The 24,065-nt window shown below is 46.0% G+C and overlaps 1 protein-coding gene across 1 annotated transcript in view; it reads right to left on the bottom strand.

The window, feature by feature from the left end:
• Positions 1–3,158: 3,158 nt before the first annotated feature.
• The window catches only part of PLEKHD1 (pleckstrin homology and coiled-coil domain containing D1), a 45,667-nt gene continuing 24,760 nt past the window's right edge, over positions 3,159–24,065 (bottom strand). Inside the window, exons 7-13 of the mRNA XM_001104931.5 lie at positions 10,525–10,619; positions 8,499–8,592; positions 6,454–6,632; positions 5,748–5,880; positions 5,232–5,376; positions 4,634–4,783; positions 3,159–4,319 (exon numbers count right to left, since the gene is read on the bottom strand). Of these exons, the coding sequence (XP_001104931.2) occupies positions 4,150–4,319; positions 4,634–4,783; positions 5,232–5,376; positions 5,748–5,880; positions 6,454–6,632; positions 8,499–8,592; positions 10,525–10,619 (966 nt within the window). The 3' untranslated portion in view covers positions 3,159–4,149. The remainder of the gene's footprint in view (positions 4,320–4,633; positions 4,784–5,231; positions 5,377–5,747; positions 5,881–6,453; positions 6,633–8,498; positions 8,593–10,524; positions 10,620–24,065) is intronic.

The raw sequence follows: 24,065 nt of genomic DNA, 5'->3' as shown, positions 1-24,065 counted from the left end.
TGAGGGCTCCAGGACTATTTTGCCCAGTGGGTTTATTTACCTTCCTATTGGATAAAATCTGACATACCTGACTGGCTCCCTGAGACTTGAGCAAGTTTTGTTCCACTGTCATCATTCATTTTGGACTCCAAACACGAGCTGCTCACACTATGCTGAGCTGGGTGGGCTTGGAGTGGGTTGGGGGCAAGAATTACATCCTTCTGGACGAATAGAGGGAGTGCATCTTTTGCATGGACTGGGAGCTGGGGAGTGGGTCAGAACCCAAGTGTTTCACAGATCTCTTGCTGCATCCATTAACATCATTGGTGGAAAAGCACACAAACCGAATAGGAGGAGAATCCAGTCATTACCATTTCTCACTAATTTCTGGCTCTCCTTTATATGATTACTAAAAAAAGCATAAACCTCTCCACATCAGACCAGGTAAAACTGTCAGTTTCCAGCAGGGATACTGAAACTAGCAGGCCATAAAGCTGTGTATCCCGGCTGGGCATCATGGTACGTGTCTGTAGTACCAGCTACTCAGGAGGCTGAAGTGGAAGGATCACTTGAGCCCAGGAGTTTGAGGTTATAGTGAGCCACGATCACACCACTGAACCTCAGCCTGGGCAATAGAGTGAGACTCTGTCTCTTAAAAACAAACAAACAAACAAACAGACAAACAAAAAACAGAATACAAAACAAACAAACAAAAAACCTAGGTATCCTTTGTCTCCCTGAGGCTATTCCCACTGGCACAATCAGTTCTGTTCCTTTAGTCTGTGCTAAAATCAGAAGAAAACCTAGCTGATAGTCCTTGTTACACAGGGACAGCCAGGACCTCGGGGCTGGAACACAGATTTTGCAATTAATTATTAGGAGGTGCAGCAGTGGGGAGCACTTCCTCAAATGTAGAGAAGCGTGTGCAGGAGTGTGTATTAGAGACGGGACAAGCAGATTCCATAATTCTACATTTGGCCTGCAGGGAGCAACATCTCTCTAGCAATGACCACACCACATACTTAAACAGATACTGCAGGAAATGCATTTAATTAGCCAAGGAATGAGAGTTTTGTTTTTAAAAATTAAAAAAAAAAATTACATCAATATATTTCTACTAAGTAATTTCTAGTCCTGCATATTTTCATATAGAGATGTTGCTATTTTTCTATTTACAGTGCTAGGTGCATAGTGAGCTTTCAACAAATAAACACTTATGGATTGTTCAGTTGGCTGAGAATAACTCAGACTTGCCTGAGGCATGGAAAATACAGGGTGAGAAGAGGAGGAAGTACCGATTGGTAAATGTGCATGGAAAAGCACTGCTACAGTTTGAATGTTTGTTCCCTCCTAAACTCACACTGAAATTTAATTACCATCCCAGTAGTTTGCAGGATTAAAAAAAGAAATTTGATTGCCATTGTAACAATATGTAGAGGTGGGACCTTTTTTTTTTTTTTTTTTTTTTTTTTGAGACAGAGTTTCACTCATGTTGCCCAGGCTGGAGTACAATAGCACAATCTCGGCTCACTGCAACCTCCACCTCCCAGGTTCAAATGATTCTCCTGTCTCAGCCTCCTGAGTAGCTGGGATTACAGGCATCCACCACCTCACCCAGCTAATTTTTGTATTTTTAGTAGAGGTGGGTTTCACTGTATTGGCCAGGCTGATCTCAAACCTCTGACCTCAGGTGATCCGCAAGAGGTGGGACCTGTAAGAGGTGATTAGGCCATGAAGACTCTGCCCTTATGAATGGATTAATGTCATTATCAAGGGGGTGAATTTGTTATAAAAGAATAAGTTTGGCCCCTCTTGCTGTCTCAGCCTCTGTTTGCCTTTCAACAGTGGAATGATGCAGCAAGAGGGTCGTTGCCAGATGCCAGCACCTTGATACTGGACTTCTTAGCCACCATATCTGTGAGCCAATATATTTCTGTTCCTTATAAATTACCCAGTCTCAAGTATTCTGTTATAGCAGCACAAAGCAAATGAAGACTAGCACTTTCCTGTCTGCTTAATAGCTTGCCCAAGAAAAACAAATGCATTTGAAAATTTATGAAAGATCTCTCTCTAAAAGCAAGCCATGATTGTTTTTAAAAAAGGAAACAGTAATCTTGGTTTTATAAATATTCCTCTTAAATTCAAAGTTCATCCTTCATATGTATTAGAGAAACAAGTTCCAGGTTTATGCATGTTATGCATGTTTAAAGTTTTACATTTAGACTCAGCCCTGTCAAATGCATTTATTCCAAACTGACTCAGCCCTCTCCCCAGCTAGATTCTTCAGAGACTGTATGAAGCTGTCAAAGTCCACTCATCACTGAAAGGAGCCACTGAGATTAGTTTTGGCAGGCAGCACTGAGCAAAGAGCAGGGCACCCCGGCCTGGGCTTGGTCAGCCTAGCAGCAGATGTGCATGTGTTCTTAGAGGCAACAATCTCCTCTTCCCACAGAACAGGTTGTGGGCTCCCAGGGACTTACTCCTTTTGCTGGGACTTGCCCCAAAGCCATCTGTCTATCTCTTAGAACTTCTTGGTTTTCCAAGCAGCAAAGTATGAGCACCTTTACTGCCAACAGTGTCCAAGAGCACCCTGATCCCAGGTGGACCCCTTTTCTGGAGGCCAGTAGCCTCAGGTAGCTTTGGAGGGTGGGCCTGCAGGGAGAGGGGCTAGGCAGTCTGTCTGTCCATGAGTGAGGGACAGACACACTCCTCAGCCCCCTGGAGGGTGGTGGTCTTCCACAGAAGCTACAGATTGGCGTTTCAGCTTCACTTCCAATGACACTGAGCCAACCAATGACCACTGGCCTCATCACAGGCCCAGGTTTCCCATCTGCCAGTGTTCATGGCCACATTGCTTCACAGGCTGAAGTCTCTGCAGGGAGAGGAGACAGCAAGGTGACTGAAGCAGGGGCAGCTGGGAAGGAGACATCTGTGATCTCTCGACCAGCAGGAACACTGCCTCCCTACCCAACCAGGTGTACATAATGCAGGAACCAGAGTGACTTTCCTTCACTCCTGAGCTTGTTTTGTTTGTGTTTGTTTGAGACAGGTCTTGCTCTGTCACCTTAGCTAGAGTGCAGTGGCACGATCTCAGTTCACTGCAGCCTCAACCTCCCAGGCTCAAGCAATCCCCTCATTTCAGTCTCCCAAGTAGCTGAGACTATAGGCATGCACCACCATGCCCAGCTATTTATTTTATTTTATTTTATTTTTTGTAGAGACAGGGTTTTGCCATATTGACCAGGCTGGTCTCAAACTCCTGACTTCAAGTAATCCTCCCGCCTCAGCCTCTCAAAGTGCTGGGATTACAGGCGTGAGCCACTGTGCCTGGCCCACTCCTGAGGTTGTTATGTGTCCTCTCGGGGAGGCCCCAGCATCACTGCTGGCTCCAGCTCCCAGCCAGGGCCCTAGGTGCACATGCAGGAGGGACGCGGCACCATCATTCTGCCCTCGCAAGGTGCCGAGGCTGTGAGTGAGCTCACCCGAGGAGGAGGGGAATCAGTGGGTGACCCCACAGCCAGGGCCTGAGCTCAGTAAAAGCGGCACTGTGGCAGGTGTGTGGTATGTCAGGAACCCAGAAGCTGCTGTCCTAGGCCCCTTTCCTCCCTACACCAAGATGTGGTGTAAATGAGGGGCCTCAGCTCAGGGACATTTTGCTGAGTGTCAGAAACAAAGGGATAGTCAGGAAACCCTGGGGAAAAGGGAATGTCAAGGTGGGTAGGTGAGGCCTTTCTACATGAGGACCAGGGTCAGGGCAGCAGAGCCCCAGAGAGGTCCAGTGGGCACCAGGGAGGGCTGCCATCTTCCTCTGTGGGGCAGGCCCTGGCTGACGGCACAGTGGTAGATAGCCCCTCCCCACCCCACTCCCCAATCAACGCAAATTCCACATACAACCAGGTCCTGTCCTCACCTCACCATGACAACCAGCACCCAGCTCGGGCCTGCATGGCCCTGGTGTGGACCCAAAGGTGGCCTGTGGGGTGAGGGCGAGGAAGGCAGCGTCCATGTCCTTTGAGGGCAAGGCTGGCCCCGAAGTGGAGCTCTGGCCCAGAGGAGAGGCAGGCTCCAGACCAGAGAGGCCAGGAGCCAGTAGAGTGAGGCCTCCCTCTGCCACCCCTTCCCCTCCCGGCCCATCCAGGGGAGACTTGGGAAGCAGGGGAGGAGCGCCCATCACTTTCCGCCCCGGGAGAGCACTGAGGGGGCTCCAGGCTGGGTGGCCATGATGTGGTAGATGGATTCCCGGAAGCGCTGGTCCCTGCTGAGCCGCTTGGCCACCTCCTTTAGCTCCTCCATGTTGTTGGCATCCAGCTGGGAGGTCATGAAGGACTGGGACGGCTTCACTGGGAAAACAGGAGCCCGACAGTCCTGTGAACAGTGCTCCCTCCACAAAGGCCTGGCCCTGTCCCCAGCCTCACACCACCCCTCACTCCCTTATGTGTGCCAAGCTTCTTCCAGCCTCTTCCCACCCACGAGCTTCCATATCCTTTGAGAAACCCAGGGCCCTGAGAATTCACCCGTTTGCCCAAGGATGGTGGGGCCAGGTTCAAGGCCACACTATCCAGCCTCAGAGCTGGGCCAACCCTTCTGGCTCCCCATGTTGCCCTCTTCCTGCCTTGTCACCACCCTACCAGGGCACGCAGACAGCCACACTCACTGTCATTCCAGGAGGTGCTAGACCGGCGCCGGTGGAAGCGGCAGCTCTTGATGCGGCGAGTGGCTGCCTTATGGATGTACACCGAGTTCTTCATGATCACGGGCATCTTGGCCTCCAGCTCAGCATTCCGGATGCACTCTTCAAAGAATCCTGTGGTGGCAGGGCCAGGAAGGGTGCGGTTCGACTGTATCCTTACCCTCAGCCGGTCCCTCCCCTCCCAAGGATCCTGGTGAGGTTGAGTAGGAAATATGCTGACCCCGTCCCTTGAGATTCCAGAGCCACCTGCTGAAGTGGACTTTCTTTGCCTTTCAAACCACAATCTGCAGCCATCTCAGGGCAGGCCTGCTGAGAACAGAGCTCTGAGCTTTTGATAAATGGAAGAAGCTCCGGCTTTCCCCCCACCACAGATCCAACAGCCACAAGAAGGCAGTGGTGCTGAGATGCATGCAGGCAGGTAACTGGAGAAGAAACCCTTCAATAGCCATAGAGCACCTCATGCATAGAAGAGCCTGTATGGGGTTCCTGGCTCTACAGGGCCGGGATCCCATCTGGGGCTGAGTGCCAAGGTTGGGGGCCAGGACCCAGAGGCAGAGCTTACTTTTCAGATGGCTCACGTCAGCTCGCATCCTCTCCTCCTTCTCCTTATTCCGCACCTTGGAATTCAGCCCCTGTTCCAGGCTTCGCAAGGCCCCCTCTGCCTCCCGGAGTCGCCTCTCCAGGTCCATGCGGACCTTCACCTCAGCCTGAGGTTGAGGAGAGGGAAATGAGAAGGAAGTCAGGTCCTGGAAGCAGCTGCCCTCTTCCCCGGAAGCCTTCCCTGGTCACCCCTGGCTCAATGGGCTTGGATGGGAGTTATCACATCCTGCCTCTGAGTATTACCCTTTGAACCAGATGGACTGGACTTGGCACCTGCACCCAGCAGGTGTCTGTCAATGATGCAGCAGACTCACTGCTTTCCTTCGTGGTGGTTCCATCCCCCGTGCCTGGCCGTCCGGTCAGACCGACAGAGATAATTCATGCAGCTACCCAGTAAAGTACAGGGGTGGGACAGGAATCTCCAGGGGAAGGGAAGGGCCCTGGCACCAGCTGCTTCCAGCAGGCCAGGTCACAGCACCTTGAGCTCCCGCTCAGCCTGCTGCTTCTCTGCTGTCAGCTCCTGCAGTGAGTTCTGCAGTGCCTGGGACTGGCTGGAGTAGAACTCACGCTCCTCCTCCAGGGCCCGTGAGCGCTCCTCGTTCTCCTTCATCCTGTGGGGACAGAAGAGGCACTTACTCAATGCTCACTCGCCAAATGGGATTGCCAATGGGTGGACAACTCCCCTTAGAGACCAAGCTGGAGAAACCTTGAATCCCAGGCTTCATGAGCTCCTGAACTTTGTGAGTCCACGCACACAGGGGATGAGATGGATGGTGTGGTCAGTGCTGGGGGCCCTAGGTTTACAGTCAGAAGACTGGAGTCCTGGGTCCAGAGCTTGCTAGTTCTGTGACCTCAGAAAAGTCATATAACCCCTCTGAGGCTCCATTTCCTCATTTGTAAAAGGGGGCTTAAAAACTTGCCCAGCTTTCCATAAAGCATGGTGACAAGGACCTAGTAACTCTGCATGGTTCACACCACTGCACGAGATAATTATCAAGCCAGTTTTGGGTAGTGAAAGTTCTCTTCCCACTTTCCTGGTGGGGAAACGGAGTCCTAGGCAAAAGGAAGTGAGTGAGCCCTCCTTGGTCAGTGCCAAGTAGAACCCAAGAGTCCGGGTGTCCAGTTCGGGGAAAATCCCCAGACCCCAAAGCCAATGGTGTCCTCAGGGGTTGGGGCTCCCTCACCGCTTCTCTGCCAGGAGCTTCTCCTCTAAGAGCTGCTGCATCTTCTCCTCGATCTGCTGGAGGTTGCTATGGAGACCCCCGCTGGGAGGGGGCTGCTCACTCTGATTGGCCAGTGTCTGCCGGTGGTTCTCATTCTCCTCCAGCATTTCCAGGGTTTTCTTCTTCTCTATGGAGAGTTCCTGGCATGGAGGGAGGGAAGGAAAAGAAAAGCCCAACTTAGGTTCTCCAAGGTGGCTGCCCTCACCTGTTTTTCCGTTCTGGGGAGTGACCCACTCCTCTCTCAGTCCTCTGTGGCTGCTGAAATGTCTTCATTCTTCTCCAGAGCTAAAAGGCCCCGATCTCTCCCGCAAGAGGGCAAGATTACTCCTCCATCAAGAGCCATAAAGGAACCCAAAGTGCCTTCCAGTGAAGACAGCACCTACTGGAGCGGAGTCGCATGACCTCTGGGGACCTGGTTCCTCCAGGGCTGAGTGAGGAGACATATTGGGCTTACGTGAAAAACACCCAACAGGAACCAGCCCAAGAGCAGATGTAGATGCTCTCACAAACAGAGCGAGGCTGCCGTGAGCTATGATTGCACCACTGCATTCCAGCCTTGGCAACACAGCTAGAACCTGTCCCCCCACCAAAAAAAAAAAAGATGTCCTCTCCATTTATGAGACTGGGATCTTGTACTAAATGGCATTACACAGAAGCAGAGTTGAAAATATCCATGGGAACCACCTCCCATGATGTGAAACAGGGAAACATAAATGAATAAAGGCCCCACAAGCTCCAAGGCTCCAGCCAGTCAAGGGAGATAAGAAACCTTTGCAGCCTTGATGGTAATTCATGGATACAGCACAGATATGGGCCATATACCATAGGTGCCAGGCCCACTTCAGGGGATGGGCTTGGAGAGACCATGAAGACACAGTCTAGTGAAATTCACAGCTTGGAATATACACCTAGCATGTTAAGTCCCATAAAATATGTACAAAATGCCATGGGAGCCAAGAGCTCAGAGTAGATACTTGCCTAGAAAATCAGAGAAGCTTGACTGAGGAGATATTTGAGCTGAGTCTTAGAAGGGTGTGAATAGAAGTTCTCCAAGCAGAGAAGAGGTGGAAATGCTACACTGTGTAGAAGGAACAGTATGGACAAAGGTGTGGAGCATGACAGAGTTTGCTTCCTTGGGATACCTGAGCTCCATGGTTTGGAGCAGGGGTTGGGAGTCTTTGTGCGGGGCGTGGAGGGGCAGCAGAGGGAAGAGTGAGGCGAGAGGGAAGGGGAGGCTGGGGCCAGAGTTTGCACTTGCTTGCCATGCTAAGGAGTTTGTACTTTGTCCTTGAGGCATGTCACCTCCCCTCCCCATCCCAGTTTCTGTGGTATCAGATGATGGTGACCTGGCAGTTCATTTCCCTTTATGTTCAATGTCACTCAGGAGCAGCTAAGTAAACAAGACACAAGAAGGAAGTGGTGGCTGGGTGCGGTGGCTCATGCCTGTAATCCCAGCACTTTGGGAGGCCGAGGCAGGCGGATCACGAGGTCAGGAGATCAAGACCATCCTGGCGAACACGGTGAAACCCCGTCTCTACTAAAAATACAAAAAAATTAGCCGGGCATGGTGGCAGGCGCCTGTAGTCCCAGCTACTTGGGAGGCTGAGGGAGGAGAATGGTGTGAACCCGGGAGGCAGAGTTTGCAGTGAGCCGAGATTGCGCCACTGCACTCCAGCCTGGGCAACAGAGCGCAACTCTGTCTCAAAATAATAATAATAATAATAATATAAGCACCAGAGGTGGATTTCCTGAGGCCATGGTAATAGCACGGACAAGCCTGAATTTGTCCTTTTGGGTCTGAGAACAGACGCTTCTTGCTTTGGGCCTCATGCCTGTACTGGAGCTTTCAATGACCCATAGAGAAGAGATCCTTTAGATCAGCACCCCTCCATGCCCATTTCTCTTACAGATCACCCCCTGGTGAAACACTGCTGGAAAAAACAGTGTCATGTGGTCCAACCAACCAGCCTGCCACCTGGTCAACTAACCCACCAGCGGCCCCTCACCTCCAGCGTCTGCTGCAAGGACTCCGTGAGGTGCCTCAGTTCCTTTTTCTCTTGTTCTACACCCTTAAGGCATCTTGCAGTCAGTTCCAGCTCCCTGTGGGGACAGAGGGCTGAATATGGCAGTGCCCCTCTCCCCACCCCCCACCTATCACCTCTGCACATAGAAATGCTTTTGCTTCACTTCCTGTTGGGACTGAGAAGGGCTCTTGAATGGCCAGCCCCTCTGCACAGCTGGGCCCTGACAGCAGCAGTAGGGGCCTGGAGCTGAAAGGAAATCCTAGCCACATGGGGTTGGAGTCACTTCCTCCAGGTACACATGCATCTGTCACCTGGAATAAACCTAGGGCCACCCCACAGGCAGAGGGAAACACTGGAGAAATGAAGGGGCCCTAGCCTCACCCTGTCTTCTCTGGACAGCACTTGCTAGAACCCATGGTCATTCTGACATAGAACATGGCTAAGGCCTCTCTCTGGGGTAACACGCTCCTTGCTGCCTTCTTCACAAGCTTCAGTCACCTTAGGCTTTTACACTAGTTTTCCCTCATCCTACTGGGAAAGTCTTTCCCTTCTCCTGCCCAAATTTCTAAATCCTACTCACCTTTCAAGGCCCATCTCAATCAGCCCTGTATTCAAGCCCACAAGGATCATGCATGTGTCTCAATTCCCATAACACGAGAAATCTGCATGTTTCCTGGGTGTGAATCTTGTTTCCCCAACCAGATCATATGTCCACTCTTCAAGGGAGTGGACTTGTCTTCTATTCCTTCTAGTACCTGGCAACATTCTGGAAGCTGAGTAGGTGCTTGGCTATTTACTTAGTAACAGCCTCTGGGTTTTTCCCTCCTCAAAATACATAGTTAATTGACACCCTTGGATAAGGCTGTTATAAGAAAACTTCTGGGTTATCACTGATCATGTGTGGTGATGATAATGATGAGGATGAGGATGATGATGATGACCACCACCACCCATGGCAGTAGTCTCCACATTTCTAGAGGCTGCCTCAGAATCACCTGGGGTGTTTTTTAAAAATATATAGATTTCTGGCCCAGTGCGGCAGCTCACGCCTGTAATCCCAACACTTTGGGAGGCCAAGGTGGGAGGATCATTGGGTCAGGTGTTGGAGACCAGTCTGGCCAACATGGCAAAACCCCGTCTCTACTAAAATTACAAAAATTAGCCGAGCACGATAGTGCATGTCTGTAATCCCAGCTACTCAGGAGGCTGAGGCACAAGAATCACTTGAACCCAGGAGGCGGGGCTGCAGTGAGCAGATCGCACCACTGCACTCCAGCCTGGTGACAGAGCGAGACTCCGTCTCTAAAACAAGCAAACAAACATAGATAGATAGATAGATGGATAGATAGATAGATAGATAGATAGATAGATAGATAGATAGATAGATAGACAGATAGATAGATAGCTGGATGGATGGATGGATGGATAGATAGATGATAGATGGATAGATAGATAGATAGATAGATAGATAGATAGATAGATAGATACAAGTATATAGATATATATACATATATAGAAAGAGATTTCTAGGCTCTACCTTCAAGAGGTTATAATTCAGTAGGTGATTACAATGTACAACTAGATTTACAAACAATACATGGTACTAAAGATCTCAAGTGACACATTCCCAAAAAGGACTATGCAGGAAAGACAGCGAATGGTGAGGGTCTTGGCCAACAGCAAGCATCTCTAGGCCAGCATGTCTTGTCTGGCCCTGGGTGAGAGAGGCTTTCATGAAGGCAAGGGGCTTTGTGGCTTGGAGGGATGCTCTGATGCCTTATACTCTAGTGGACAGAAATGACCCCGTTTGTTTGCGGCAGAGGAGGCTGCAGATTCTTCTGGAACACCCACGCCTGGAGCCTTGGAAGATAGACTCAAACTGGGATAGAGCCTGGAGCCTTGGAAAGATAGCATCTCTGAGGTGGGGGCCTCCTCAGGTCTGACGGGGAATGTGGGCTCTGCATGCCCTAATTTAGTGGCGCTCCCAATTCCCGGGCACCACCACCACCTCTTGATCTGCTCCTGCTCCATTCTCAGCTCCTGCACCACCTCCTCGAACTGCTGCTTCTCGGCCTCCAGCACCTGGTTAAGGCGCTCAAGCTCCTGAAGAGACCAGAGAGGAAGAGAAGAGTCACAGGCAGCAAAGGAACCCTGAGATCAGGACCCCCACTCTATCCCAAAGGACCCTCTGGGATTTGGCACAGCCTGGGGCATGTGCTGCACCAGACTGGGAATTAAGTTCTAAGGCCCACTGGCACCACTCAATGACATGTAGTCTTGACAAACCCCAAATCCATGATGAACTGAGCCCACTGAAAACACATTTTGCATGCTGAAGACTGGGTTTAGGAACACTCCCAACGTTAGTCCCTGTGGCTGGAGGAAACTAGAATTCTAAATGTCTACTCCACAGGGCAGCTCCAGTCACTGCCACCATCGGGCAGGTTGACTGTCCCTCACACCCGGAGAAGAGTGGTGAGTGTGTATTTCCATTCAAGATCCCTGGAGTGATGTCTGTTAGAAGTGGCAAGGAAAAGCTATTCCCAACCCCAAAGTCAGAGAAGAAGGACTCTTTTTTTCTCGAGGTACCTGGGAAGCAATGACTCCAGGTGACTTCGGCTTCCCTCTGCTCTGGCCCCAAAGTGGAGGAGAACTAGAAAATGCAAGACAGGCCCCAGGGGACCAGACTTGCCCCTTCAGGAATCCCAGGAAGCCCAAGTGTTTTCCCAGCAAGTATGTGTCCTCCAGGAGTCCTATTTTCCTGGGGTTCAGTGGCAGGTGGCATGGGGGGCACATTTCATGTAGTTTGGCTTGAACCATTTTTGTGACAACTGCTTTGTTCCTCCACATTTTACGCTGTGGGAGGATATTATTTCCACATTCAATTCCTTTCTCATCTTCTAGCTCCAAATTCCACTCTCATTTTCACCTGGGGGCTTTGTTCCCAAATTTAATGGAAACCCCACTGGGGAGGAAGGCTGTCTACATGGAGAAGTTGCCATGGGCCTTGAGGAGATGCAAAGAAGGAATAAAATATGAGGCAGAGGACGGAGCCTGCATTCAAATCCTATGACCTCCATCTCTAAACTACTTGCCCAAAGAGTTGCTATTTCTTTCCCTTCTAATCATTATTGGCACTTTGGGCATGGATCACCCGTTACAAACTGACCTCAGTCTGCCAAATGTTGTCACCACCAAGGCTGCTCGCTGCTCACTGGTATTATTATTAATATTATTTTTAGAGATGGAGTCTCTGTCACTCAGGCAGAGTGGCACTCACGCAGTGTCACGATCATAGCTCACTGCAGCCTTGAACTCCCAAGCTCAAGCCATCCTCCTGCCTCAGCCTCCTGAGTATCTGGGACATGGGCTCGAGCCACCAAACCCAGCTCTCACTGGTATTCTGATGCTCCTTCTGGGCACACCGCATGGCCACAGTGCACCTGCTAAAGGTGAGTGGGTCCGTAGGACTAGCTAAAGCCAATGGAATGAGAGCAGAAGTGGGTTACTTCCAGGCAGTTGCCTTTAAGAGGCAATGAGTGATGTGCTACATTCCCTTCCGCCTGCCATGGCAACCAGTATCTATATGTGACACTGGTTACCATAGATAGACATAATATAAATGTATACCATATATAGATACCATATATAGACATAATATAAATATAATTAAAATTTTATTTTATTTTGTTTTATTTTATTTTATTTTATTTGAGATGGAGTCTCACTGTTGCCCAGGCTGGAGTGCAGTGGCACGATCTCGGCTCACTGCAACCTCCGCCTCCCAGATTCAAGCAATTCTTCTGCCCCAGCCTCCTGAGTAGCTGGGATTACAGGCACTCACCACCACACCTGGCTAATTTCTGTATTTTTAGTAGAGATAGGGTTTCACCATGTTGGCCAGGCTGGTCTCAAACTCCTGACCTCAGGTGATCTGCCTGCCTTGGCCTCACAATAAAATTTTCTCCCTATAGACTCTAACCCCTCTTTGATGAAATAAGAGTTTGGAGCTTCAGAAAAGTTTGAAACTCCCTATTTTATTCATTCTCAGTAGCTAACACATGATATTGGATATTGCTAATGATGATAAACCTCTTTATAGCCTCAGATTCAACAAACCTCACATATTCCCTCTCCTCAGTGGGCTCTGCCGTTTAGAGGCCTGGGGAAATTACTAGCTATAAGCATCCCTGGGCTTACACCGGAAAAATCACAGAGGCGCCCAGCCCTTTTTTTTTTTTTTTTTTTTTTTTTGAGACAGAATCTCACTCTGTCACCCAGGCTGGAGTGCAGTGGCACAATCTTGGCTCACTGCAACTTCCGCCTCCCTGGTTCAAACAATTATCCTGTCTCAGCCTCCCTAGTAGCTGGGATTACAGGCGCACACCACCACACCTGGCTAATTTTTGTATTTTCAGTAGAGTTGAGGTTCCACTCTGTTGGCCAGGCTGGTCTCGAACTCCTGACCTTGGGTGATCCACCCACCTTGGCTTCCCAAAGTGCTGGGATTATAGGCGTGAGCCACCATGCATGGCCAGGCGCCCAGCTCTTATGGGTCTAAGGCCTCTGCTGCTTCAGAAATGATCACCCTGGACCCACCTGGAGGCTCCACCCCATCCCTGGAAAGCCCCTTTCTCTAACTCTCCAACTTGCAAGTATTTCCCATTACTTAATACTACGCTGGGGTATCTTTTCGCAGTTGAAAATGGGGGGAGCATCAATGATTAAAACCCATTCCTTCCCTCCCTGGCATTTAAGTGCCTCGTGACACCAGCAGATCCCAGCTATGCCTCTGAGAAGCAGAAAGTGAATCTGATCCACCTGAAAATAATATGGCAAGACAATCATTTGGCTTGGAATGATTGGAATCCCCTTCTTTCCACAGTTGTCCCAGATATATGCGATAAGGTGCTTTTCTACCTGAGTCTATACTACGTGTGCCTGGGCAGCATTTATTGCTCTGTTAACGGGCCAGAGAAACAGGCACCCATGAATCAGAACCCTCCAGGGTCAAAGGAACTTTAAAGGCGATTGAAGTCTCCATCAGATGCTTTGATCTGCTCGGTTTTCCTGCCAAGGGATGGTCCAAGCTCTGCTTGACTGGCTCTCATGACAGCCCACTTTACCCCTGAACAACCCTGATAAAAGCCTTTTCCTTACAGGCTAAACCCTCTGCTATGCTCAGCACTGCCACTCCCTGACAGCTACAAATACAAAAGCATTTATGAATAATGAAGATTTTTATTGAAAGTTTTGTGGGGCTTCAATGAGAGCGTTCTATTTCATTAATGGAGCAAAATTCCCCTCCAAAATCTCATAAGCCATCTCTGTCCCTTGCCCAAATTTTTTCTCCCTTCAGCAGCTGCCTGGCTTCCTGGGCCTTTCTCTCTGTCTCAGCTATACTCTCTCCTGAAGCCCCTCTCCTCAGCTAGGAAGCCTGCATGTCCCTGTCACCAAAATAAGAGCTAGGGAACACCTCTTAGCAAAACAAAACACAGGCAAAGCCAAGGATAGCAGCCAAAGCCCGGCCACGCTGGGCTGCTCAAGCACACCTAGGGGAGGAGGCACCCCATTTCCACCACCAGCTCTACTTGAGCCAAAAGCTGCTTCCCTCATAATCCTTCAGTGGGTACGGCTCATACCCCTTGAGGCCATAAAACAAGACTAACCTCTTTTCTCTTCAAGTATTTAAAAGAGCAATTCTGTCCTCAAGTCTCCTCTCCTCCAAACCAAATAATTCCTGTTCACCACACTTCACAGGGCATGATTTCTCATCCTCAGTGAAACTAATTGTATTCTTGAAAAGAGTGCAGTGACATAGACTCCTGATTAGGAAGACTTAATACAGTAAAGATTCTTTCCAATTAATGTACAGGCTCAATGCAATTCCAGTAAAAACCTCAGCGAGATTTTTTCTTATAATTCTATTAATTCATGCCACACATATTTATTGTCTAATATGTTTCAAGCATCTGCCAAACTATGCACTGAGGACACGAAGATAAGCAAAAACAGATGTATCCTTGCTCTCAGGGAGCTCACAGTCTAGTGCAACTATTAATAAAAATCAGGGCCAGGAGAGGTGGCTCATACATGTAATCCTTGCACTAGCGGAGGCCAAGGTGGGAGGATTGCTTGAGCTCAGGAGTTCAAGAGCAGCCAGGCCAACATGGCAAACTCCATCTCTACTAAAAATAAAAATACAAAAAATTAGCCAGGCCTGGTGGTACAAGCCCGTAGTTCCAGCTACTTGAGGGGCTGAGGCAGAAGGATCCCTTGAGTTCGAGGGACAGAGGTTGCAGTGAGCAGAGATCACGCCACTGCACTCCAGCCTGGGTGACAAAGTGATGGATGCCCTGTCTCAAATAGATAAATAAATAAATAAATAAATAAATAAATAAATAAATAAATAAAATCAGACCAGGATTTTAGATCAAACTCAAACATCAAATATTACCAAAATAATCAGATACATTAGAGTAGCATTACAAACCAAGATACATGATATGCAGGGCAGGGACATGGTTCTATGTGGAGCTACCCTGATGGGCGCGAGGCAGGTATGCCATGTGAGGTTTGGGAAGATCAGATGATTCTTCAGCTGACAGATGAAGGTGAATCAATAGAAGGAAAAAGAAGGAGCATTCCAGGCAGAAGGAAAGGTAGGTACAAAGGCCCTGTGGAAACCTGCTGCCCTGAAAGAACCAAGACTGGCCCACATCGCTGGGCCCAGAGTGAGAGTGAACAGGATGCGAGGGAAGCTGGATGGACTGACAGTGGCTGTCATTTATTAAGCACTTCCTATGTTGCAAGCAGTATGTATGCAACCCTCCCAACAGCCCTACCATGAAGTACTCCCTCAGTTCAGAGAGTGCTGCCCGTGCCTTCTGTCTGTCTGCACTAGATCCAAGGCAATCTAGACCACTCCCACTCCCCTGCCCCTCCCTGCTTCATTTGCCATTTATGTGCAAACAACTCCCATGTTGATACCTGTAGTCCCTACTCTTGGTTGAGCTCCATCCTCTTATATCCAACTGTTGGCTTCACATCTCCAGCCAGATATCCAAATATCACAAACACATGTCCAAGAACAAATTCATGATCTTCCCCACCAGAGCTTGTGATCTTCCAGTGCACCCTGTCTCAGGGAATGCACCACCATCCACTGTTTATGCAGGTGAGAAATTTGGGAGTCATGCTTCACCCCGTCCTTCCCCTCTCTAGTCTTTCTCATTCCACCCTCAAGTCCAGTTCGTATTACCCCCCACCCCAACCCCCACTCTAGAACCCGCCAGGCAACTTCTCTTCATCTCACTGCCCTGCTCTGGTTCACACTGCTATTAGGTCTTGCCTGGACTAATGCAGTGGCCTCCCACCTGGGCTCTTTGCACTCTTTCTGGCCCCTCTTCATCCTTTTCTCCATATTGCAGCCAACATCACTATTTAAAATAGAAATCACTGTAATCCCAGCACTTTGGGAGGCCAAGGCAGGTGGATCGCCTGAGCTCAGGAGTTCGAGGCCAGCCCGGGTAACATGATGAAACCCCATCTCTACAAAAAATACAAAAAATTAGCTGGGCGTGGTAGTATACACCTGTGGTCCCAGTTACTTGGGAGGCTAAGGCAGGAGGATCACTTGAGCCCAGGAGGTCGAGGCTGCAGTGAACTGAGATTGTGTCATTGCACTCCAGCCTGGGTGATAGAGGGAGACAGCCCTCCCCCTCAAAAAGGAAATCAAATCACGTTACCCACCCTTTTTCCTTACTCCCTGCTCAAAACCTTCATTGCTTCTTCTTGGTCAGTAAGAAGGATCAAAAATAGAAGATTATTTAAATAAAACATCACATATAATGAATCAGTATATTGCCATTAAAATTGATGTTTTCAAAGATATTGAATGACATGAAAAATGTATAATGTTAATGAAAGTATGATGAAAAGTATAATGAAAAGGCAGTCCATAAAACTAAATATCCAATATGCTCATAATTATATTTAAAATATACCATATATAAGAATAGTACATAGGGGAAAAAAAGACTAAAATGAAAAACATCGAAAAGTTTGGTGACAGTTGTCTGTCAATTATGGGATAAAGGATAAATTTTATTTTCTTATTCATGTTTTACAAATTTTCTACAAAGAGCATGATATCTACAATTAAGGGAAAAGTTATCTATTAAGGAGGAAAAAGAAAGGGAATTGAAGAACTTCAGTTTCCAGCTCAGCATGTAAGGAATTTAGAAGTTGTCACTTCATTCTAATAAGTAAAAAGCTGAACAAGCCAGATGCAGTGGCTCACGCCTGTAATCCCAACACTTTGGGAGGTGGATCACTTGAGCCCAGGAGTTTGAGACCATCCTGGGCAATATAGTGAGACTTGTCTCTAAATAAAATAAATTTAAAAACCAAACAAACTGAAAAATCAGCAAGTCTTCTTACATCATCAGAGAAGTGAGGTCTTAAGAAGGAATTACCCAGTCTCAGGTATTCCTTTATAGCAATGCAAGAATGGCCTAAGACACAGACACAGAGAGTCACACTAATGAGGCAGAAACTACCAGCAGAAACCTCCATGGGAACCAGTACTGGAGTAGGAAAACCTGAACTGTAATTGACAAATTGCTGGAGGTTCAGTTTGAAGAGTTAAAACTCCAGTGGGCGCCAATCTTAGGGAGGTCTCCTCCCTTCTGTGAGTTATAACTCCAGGAGCCCTACCAGGTTCTCAGTGAATGTAAAGGGAAAGCAGCCATTTGGAAATGCAACACAGCATTCTGTTTTTTTGTTTTTTTGTTTGTTTGTTTTTTGAGACAGAGTCTTGCTCTGTCACCCAGGCCGGAGTGCAGTGGCGTGATCTTGGCTCACTGCAACCTCTGCCTCACGGGTTCAAGCGATTCTCCTGTCTCAATCTTCCATGTAGCTGGGTCTACAGGCATGCACCACCATACCCAGCTGATTTTTGTATTTTTAGTAGAGACGGGATTTTGCCATGTCGCCCAGGCTGGTCTTGAATTCCCGACCTCAGGTGATCCACCCACCTTGGCCTTTCAAAGTGCTGGGATTACACTGTGCCTGAGCCCATTCTGTTCTTCTTTACAAAGCCTGCCATACATAAACTATTATATCAGAGCCTAACCTGTTTTATCAGAATGTAACCTACTTGGGAGAAGGGAAATACCAAATTCCAGCCCACTGTACCCATGCTGTTCTGCCTAAGGTGGAGGAAAGCACTGAGAAGCACATTAGGTTCACAGTCCAAAGGCGCAGCTCACCAAAAAGCTAAGATCTAATCATAGGACTGTAGAATGCTTCCCCTCCCACTGCAGCTCACCACCACATCACTAAAGGTCTATTTACACACACAACTCCTTTTACCCAGTACATCATGGCTGGGGGAAAAATAAAGGGCATTCAACAAAAAATCACAAGGCATACTAGAAGGCAAAAAACACAATTCAAAGAGGTAGAGCAAGCATCAGAACCAGGTCAGATATGGTAGGAATGCTGGTATTATCAGACCAGGAATTTAAACACAAACTATGATTAATATGTAAAGAGCTTGAATGACAAAAGTAGACAACATGCCAGAACAGATGGATAGCATAAGTAGAGAGATGAAAATTCTAAGAATAAAAAAGAAATGCAAGAGATCATAAACACTGTAAAAGAGTGAAGAACACCTACGATGGGATCATTGTGAGACTGGACATGGCCAAGGAAAAAAATCTCTGAGCTTGAGGCTATGACAATAGAAATTTCCAAAACTGAAAAGCAAAGAGAAAAAAGGCTGAAAAAAAAAACAAAAAAAAACAAAAAAACCTCAGAACAGAATATCGAAGAACTGTGTGACAACTGCAAAAGGTGCAACATGTATAATGAGAATAATCAGAATAAGGACTAGAAGCAATATTTGAAGCAATGACTGAGAGTTTTCCCATATTAATGTCAGACATCAAACCACAGATCCAGGAAGCTAAGAGAACACCAAGTGAATAAATGCCCCAAACAAACCATACCTAAAAATTTCATATTTAAACTTCAAAAAATCAAAGATGAGGAAAAATACCTTAAGAAGCCAGAAGAAAAAATTACATATTGAAGAAAGAAGATAAGAATTACATCTGATTTTTCCTCAGAAACCATGAAAGCAAGAAGAGAATGGAGTGAAATATTTAAAGTATTGAGAGAATAAAACACCAACTTAGAATTCTGTACCCTGTAAAATCATCCTTCAAAAGTGAAGGAGAAATACTTTCTCAGACAAACAAAAACAGAGGGAATTTGTTGCCAGTAGACCTGCCTTGCAAGAAATGTTAAAAGAAGTCCACAGGGAGAAGGAAAATGATATAGGTCAGAAACTCATATCTATATAAGGAAAGGAAGAGCATCAGAGAGTGAATAAGTGTGGGAAAGCAAAATAAATATGGCCTGGGAAAGATTCCATACTTTCATATTTGAGTCCTTGTGGATGAACTGTAACCCAGCTTAATAGACAAAATTGAAAACCTAACTTAATAGTATGCAGCTGTAACAATAGCGGAGCGTTGCCAATCCCAGCGACCATACTTCAACCACTCATAGACTGCTGAATGTCCAAACTGCATTCAAATAAAGCAAATGCCAAGCTGTAACCAATCTTGCTGCTTCTGTACCTCACTTCTGATTTCTGTATGTCACTTTACCTTTTTTGTCTATAAATTTGTTCTGATCACAGGCACCCCTGGAGTCTCTGTCAATCTGCTGTGATTCTGGGGGCTGCCTGATTCACGAATCTTTCATTGCTCAATTAAACCCTTTTATTTTTTATTTTTATTTTTATTTATTTTATTTTATTATTTTTGAGATGGAGTCTTCCTCTGCAACCCAGGCTGGAGTACGGTGGCACGATCTTGGCTCACTGCAACTTTCGCCTCCTAGGTTCAAGTGATTCTCCTGCCTCAGTCTCCTGAGTGGCTGAGACTACAGACATGCACCACTACGCCCAGGGTCTTGCTGTCACCCAGGCTGAAGTGCAGTGGTACAATCATAGCTCACTGTAACTCCTGGGTTCAAGTAATCCTCTGCCTCAGCCTTCTGAGTGGTGAGGACTACAGGCATATGCCACTATCCCTGGTGAAATTTTTTCTTTCTCTCTCTCTCTTTTTTTTTTTTTTTGGTAGAGACTGGGCCTTGCTGTGTTGCCCAGGCTTGCCACGAACTCCTGGCCTCAATCAATCCTCCTGCCTTGGCTTCCCAAAGTGCTGGGATTACAGGCATGCACCACTGTGCCCAGACCACAAATATAAAAGAATAGAAATCATGTAATGTCTGCTCCTAAACCAAAGTGGAATTGTGCTAGAAATCAACAACAGAAAGTTAGCTGGAAAATCCGCAAAATACTTGAATATTAAAAAACACATTTCTAAATAACACGTGTGTCAAAGAAGAAATATCAAGAGAAATGTAAAGATACTTTGAACTAAATGAAAATACAACTCATCAAAATTTGTGGAATGTAACAAAAGCAGTGCTTTGAGAGAAATGCATAGCACCAGATTAATATATTAGAAAAGAAGAAATATCTAAAATCAATAATCTAAGCTTCCACATTAGGAAACTAGAAAAAAAAAGAGAAAATTAAATCAAAGGTAATCAGAAAAAAAGAAATAAAACTTAGAGCAGAAATCAATGAAATTGAAAACAGGAAATCAACAGAGAAAACAAAATCAAAAGCCAGTTCTTTGAAGAGATAAATAAAATTCGTAAGACTCTAGCTACACTAAGTAAAAAGAAAGAAGACACAAATTATTAATATCAGAAATGAAAGAGGGGACATAACTACAGATACCACAGACATTAAAAGGATAATAAAGAACTATGATGAATAACTCTATGCCAACAAATTTGATAACTCAGATGAAGTGGACCAACTCCTTGAAAGACACAATCTGTCAAAACTTACACAAGAAGAAACAGACAATTTGAATAGGCCTATATCTACTAAATAAATTGAACCAATAATTAATACCCTTCCAAAACAGAAAGCACCAGGCCCAGAGGGGCTCACTGATGAATTCTACCAAACATTTAAGAAACTATACCAATTCTCTACAATCTTTTTTTCTGAAGATAGAAGCCAAGGGAATACTTCCTAATCCATTCAATGAGGCTAAAATTACCTTACCAAAACCTAATAGAGACATTATAAGAAAACTACAGCCTGGCCAGGCACAGAGGCTCATACCTGTAATCCCAGCACTTTGGGAGGCCAAGGTAGGCAGATCACTTGAGGCCAGGAGTTTGAGACCAGCCTGACCAACATGGCAAAACCATGTCTCTAATAAAAAATACAAAAATTAGCCAGGTATGGTGGCACACACCTGTAATCCCAGCTACCTGGGAAACTAAGGCACAAGATCCCTTGAACCTGGGAGGAGGAGTTTGCAGTGAGCCGAGATGGTGCCACTGCACTTGAACCTGGGTGACAGAGCAAGACTCTGTCTCAAAAAAAGAAAAAAAGAAAGAAAAGGAGAAAAAGAAAACTACAGACCAATATCTTTCATGAACACAGATGCAAAATTTTTCAACAAAATATTAGCAAATCAAATCCAGCAATGGGCTAGGTGAGGTGGTTCATGCCTGTAATCCCAGCACTTTGGGAGGCTGAGGCAGGTGGATTACCTGAGGTCAGGAGTTTGAAATCAGCCTGACCAACATGGTGAAACTCCGTCTCTACTAAAAATACAAAATTAGCCGGGCATAGTGGCTTATACCTGTAATCCCAGTTACTTGGTAGGCTGAGGCAGGAGAATCGCTTGAACACAGGAGGCAGAGGTAACAGTGAGCCAAGATGGCACTACTGCAACTCTAGCCTAGACAACAAGACTGAAACTCTGTTTCAAAACAAACAAACAAACAACAACAACAACAAACAAAACCAAATCCAAACGAATAATACATCACAACTAAGTGGAATTTATTCCCACGTTTACAAGCTTGGTTCAATATTTGAAAATCAATTAATATAATCCAGCATATCAACAGGCTAAAGAAGAGGAAAAAAAATCATATGGAAAAAGCATTTGACAAAATCCAACACCAATTGGTGACAAAAACTCTCAGCAAACTAGTAATAGAGGGGAACTTCCTCAATGTAATAGAGAACATCTGCAAAAACCTATAGCTAGCATCATACTAAATGGTAAGAAACTAGAAACTTGCCTGATAAAATCAGAAAGGAAGAAGATAAGGATGTACCCTCTCACCAGCGCTTTTCAACATTGTACTGGAAGTCCTTACTAATGCAGTAAGACAAGAAAAAGAAATAGAAGGTATACAGATTACAAAGAAATAAATAATACTGTCTTTGTTCACAGATGACATGATTATCTATATAGAAAATCTGGAAGAATTGACCCCAAAAATTCCTGGAATTAATAAGTTATTGTAGCAAGATTGCAGGATACAAGATTAATGTACAAAAGTCAATTATTTTCCTATATACTGGCAATAAAAAGGTGGAATTTGAGATTTTTATTTTCTTTTGAAGATAGGGTCTTGCTCTGTCAACCAGCTGGAGTGCAGTGGAAATTTGAAATTTAACAACACATTACCATTGACATTAGCACCCTCCAAAATGAAATACTTATGTATAAATCTAAAAAAAGTACAAACTCTATATGTAGAAAACTACAAAATGCAATAAAAGATATCAAAGAACTAAAATGAAGAGATATTCCATGTTCATAAATAGGATGATTCAATATTCAGAAGATATTCTTTCCCAACTTGATCTACAGATTCAGTACAGTCTCAATTAAAATCCCAGCATGTTGTTTTGTGGAGACTGACAAACTGATTCTAAAGTTTATATGAAGAGGGAAAAGACCTATAATAGCCAACTCAATATTGAAGGAGAAAATTGGAAGACTGACACTACCCAAATTTAAGACTTACTCTAAAGTTACAGCAATCAAGACATTGTGGTATTGATGAAAGAATAAACAGATATATAAATAGAACAGAATAGAGAGCTCGGAAACATACATAAATATAGTCAATTCAACTCTGACAATGGGGCAAAGGCAGTACAATAGTATTGCAAAAGATAGTCTTTTTTTTTTTTTTTCTTTTTGAGATGGAGTCTCGCTCTGTATCCCAGGCTGGGGTGCAGTGGCGTGATCTCAGCTCACTGCAACCTCTGCCTCCTGGGTTCAAGTGATTCTCCTGCCTCAACCTCCTGAGTAGCTGGGATTACAGGCATGCACCACCACGCCTGGCAAATTTTTGTATTTTTAGTAGAGATAGGGTTTCACCATGTTGGCCAGGCTGGTTTCGAACTCCTGAACTCACGTGATCCGCCCACCTCGACCTCCCAAAGTGCTGGGATTACAGGAATGGGCCACCACACCTGGCCTAAGATACTCTTTTCAACATATGGTATTTGAACAACTGGACAGCCACTTGAAAAAGAAAAAAAGATTCTATTCACAGACCTTAAACACCTTTCACAAAAATTAAATCACAATGGATCATAGAGCTAAATGCAAAACACAAAAGTATAGAACTCCTAGAAGATAACATAGGAGACAACCTAGGTGATGTCTACAGAAAGTTTTTCATCAAGGTGATGAAAATCTATGGTGCTGACTTTTTTAGACATAACACAAAATGCATGAGCTTTGAAGGAAACGATTGATAAGATGGATTTCATTAAAATTTAAATTTGGTGCTCTGTGAATGACATCAAGAGAATGAGAAAACAAGTCACAAACTAGGAGAAAACATTCCCAGACACATCTAATAAACGACTGTTATGCAAAATATACAAAGAACTCATAAAACTCAACAATTAAAACAATGGGCAAAAGACCCAGACATCTTAGCAAAGAAGATACAAAGATGGCAGGCCAGGCACAGTGGCTCACATCTGTAATCCCAGCATTTTGGGAGGCCAAAGTGGGAGGATCACTTGTGTTCAGGAATTCAAGACCTGCCTGGGCAGTAGAGCAAGACCACATCTCTACAAAATGTTGGGAGCTGAACAGGCCAAAGGGAGCGTGACCAACTCAGCATTCCACTGGAGGCTGTATGATCAAGCAGCAAACTGTTTATCGTGAATGCAGGATGTGAGCAAACTCACACTGTGCCTGCCACCGAAAGGTTTGCTGAGGGACATCACTCCCTGGCCGTGGTTCCTTGAAGTTATCTATTGAGAAATCTAGCACCTATTGTTCAAAGGATGCAGTCTTGCAAGCCTGCTGTGAACCAAACAGCCAACTGACAATTACCCGACAGTCACCCCCACTTTCTCGCTATCTCTTTTGCCTAATAAATATGGAGGGCTGTGTAAAGCTCAGGGCCCTTGTCCACTAGAGGCAAGGTGCCCCCTGAGCCCTTCTTCCAAATATACTCTTTTGTCTCTTGTCTTTTATTCCCACGTTCGCCCCACTTTGTTCATTCCACCAGGAATCGTGGCAGGCTACAATAAAAAATAAAAAATTAGCCATGTGTGGTGATGCATGCCTGTAGTCCAGCAATTTGGGAGGCTGAGGCAGGTGGATCACTTTA

Source organism: Macaca mulatta, chromosome 7 (assembly GCF_049350105.2).
Source record: "Macaca mulatta isolate MMU2019108-1 chromosome 7, T2T-MMU8v2.0, whole genome shotgun sequence".
In the NCBI taxonomy this organism is placed as follows: Eukaryota; Metazoa; Chordata; class Mammalia; order Primates; family Cercopithecidae; genus Macaca; species Macaca mulatta.
The sequence above is the reverse complement of the archived record's forward strand: the minus strand, read 5'-3'. Positions and strand labels throughout refer to the sequence as shown.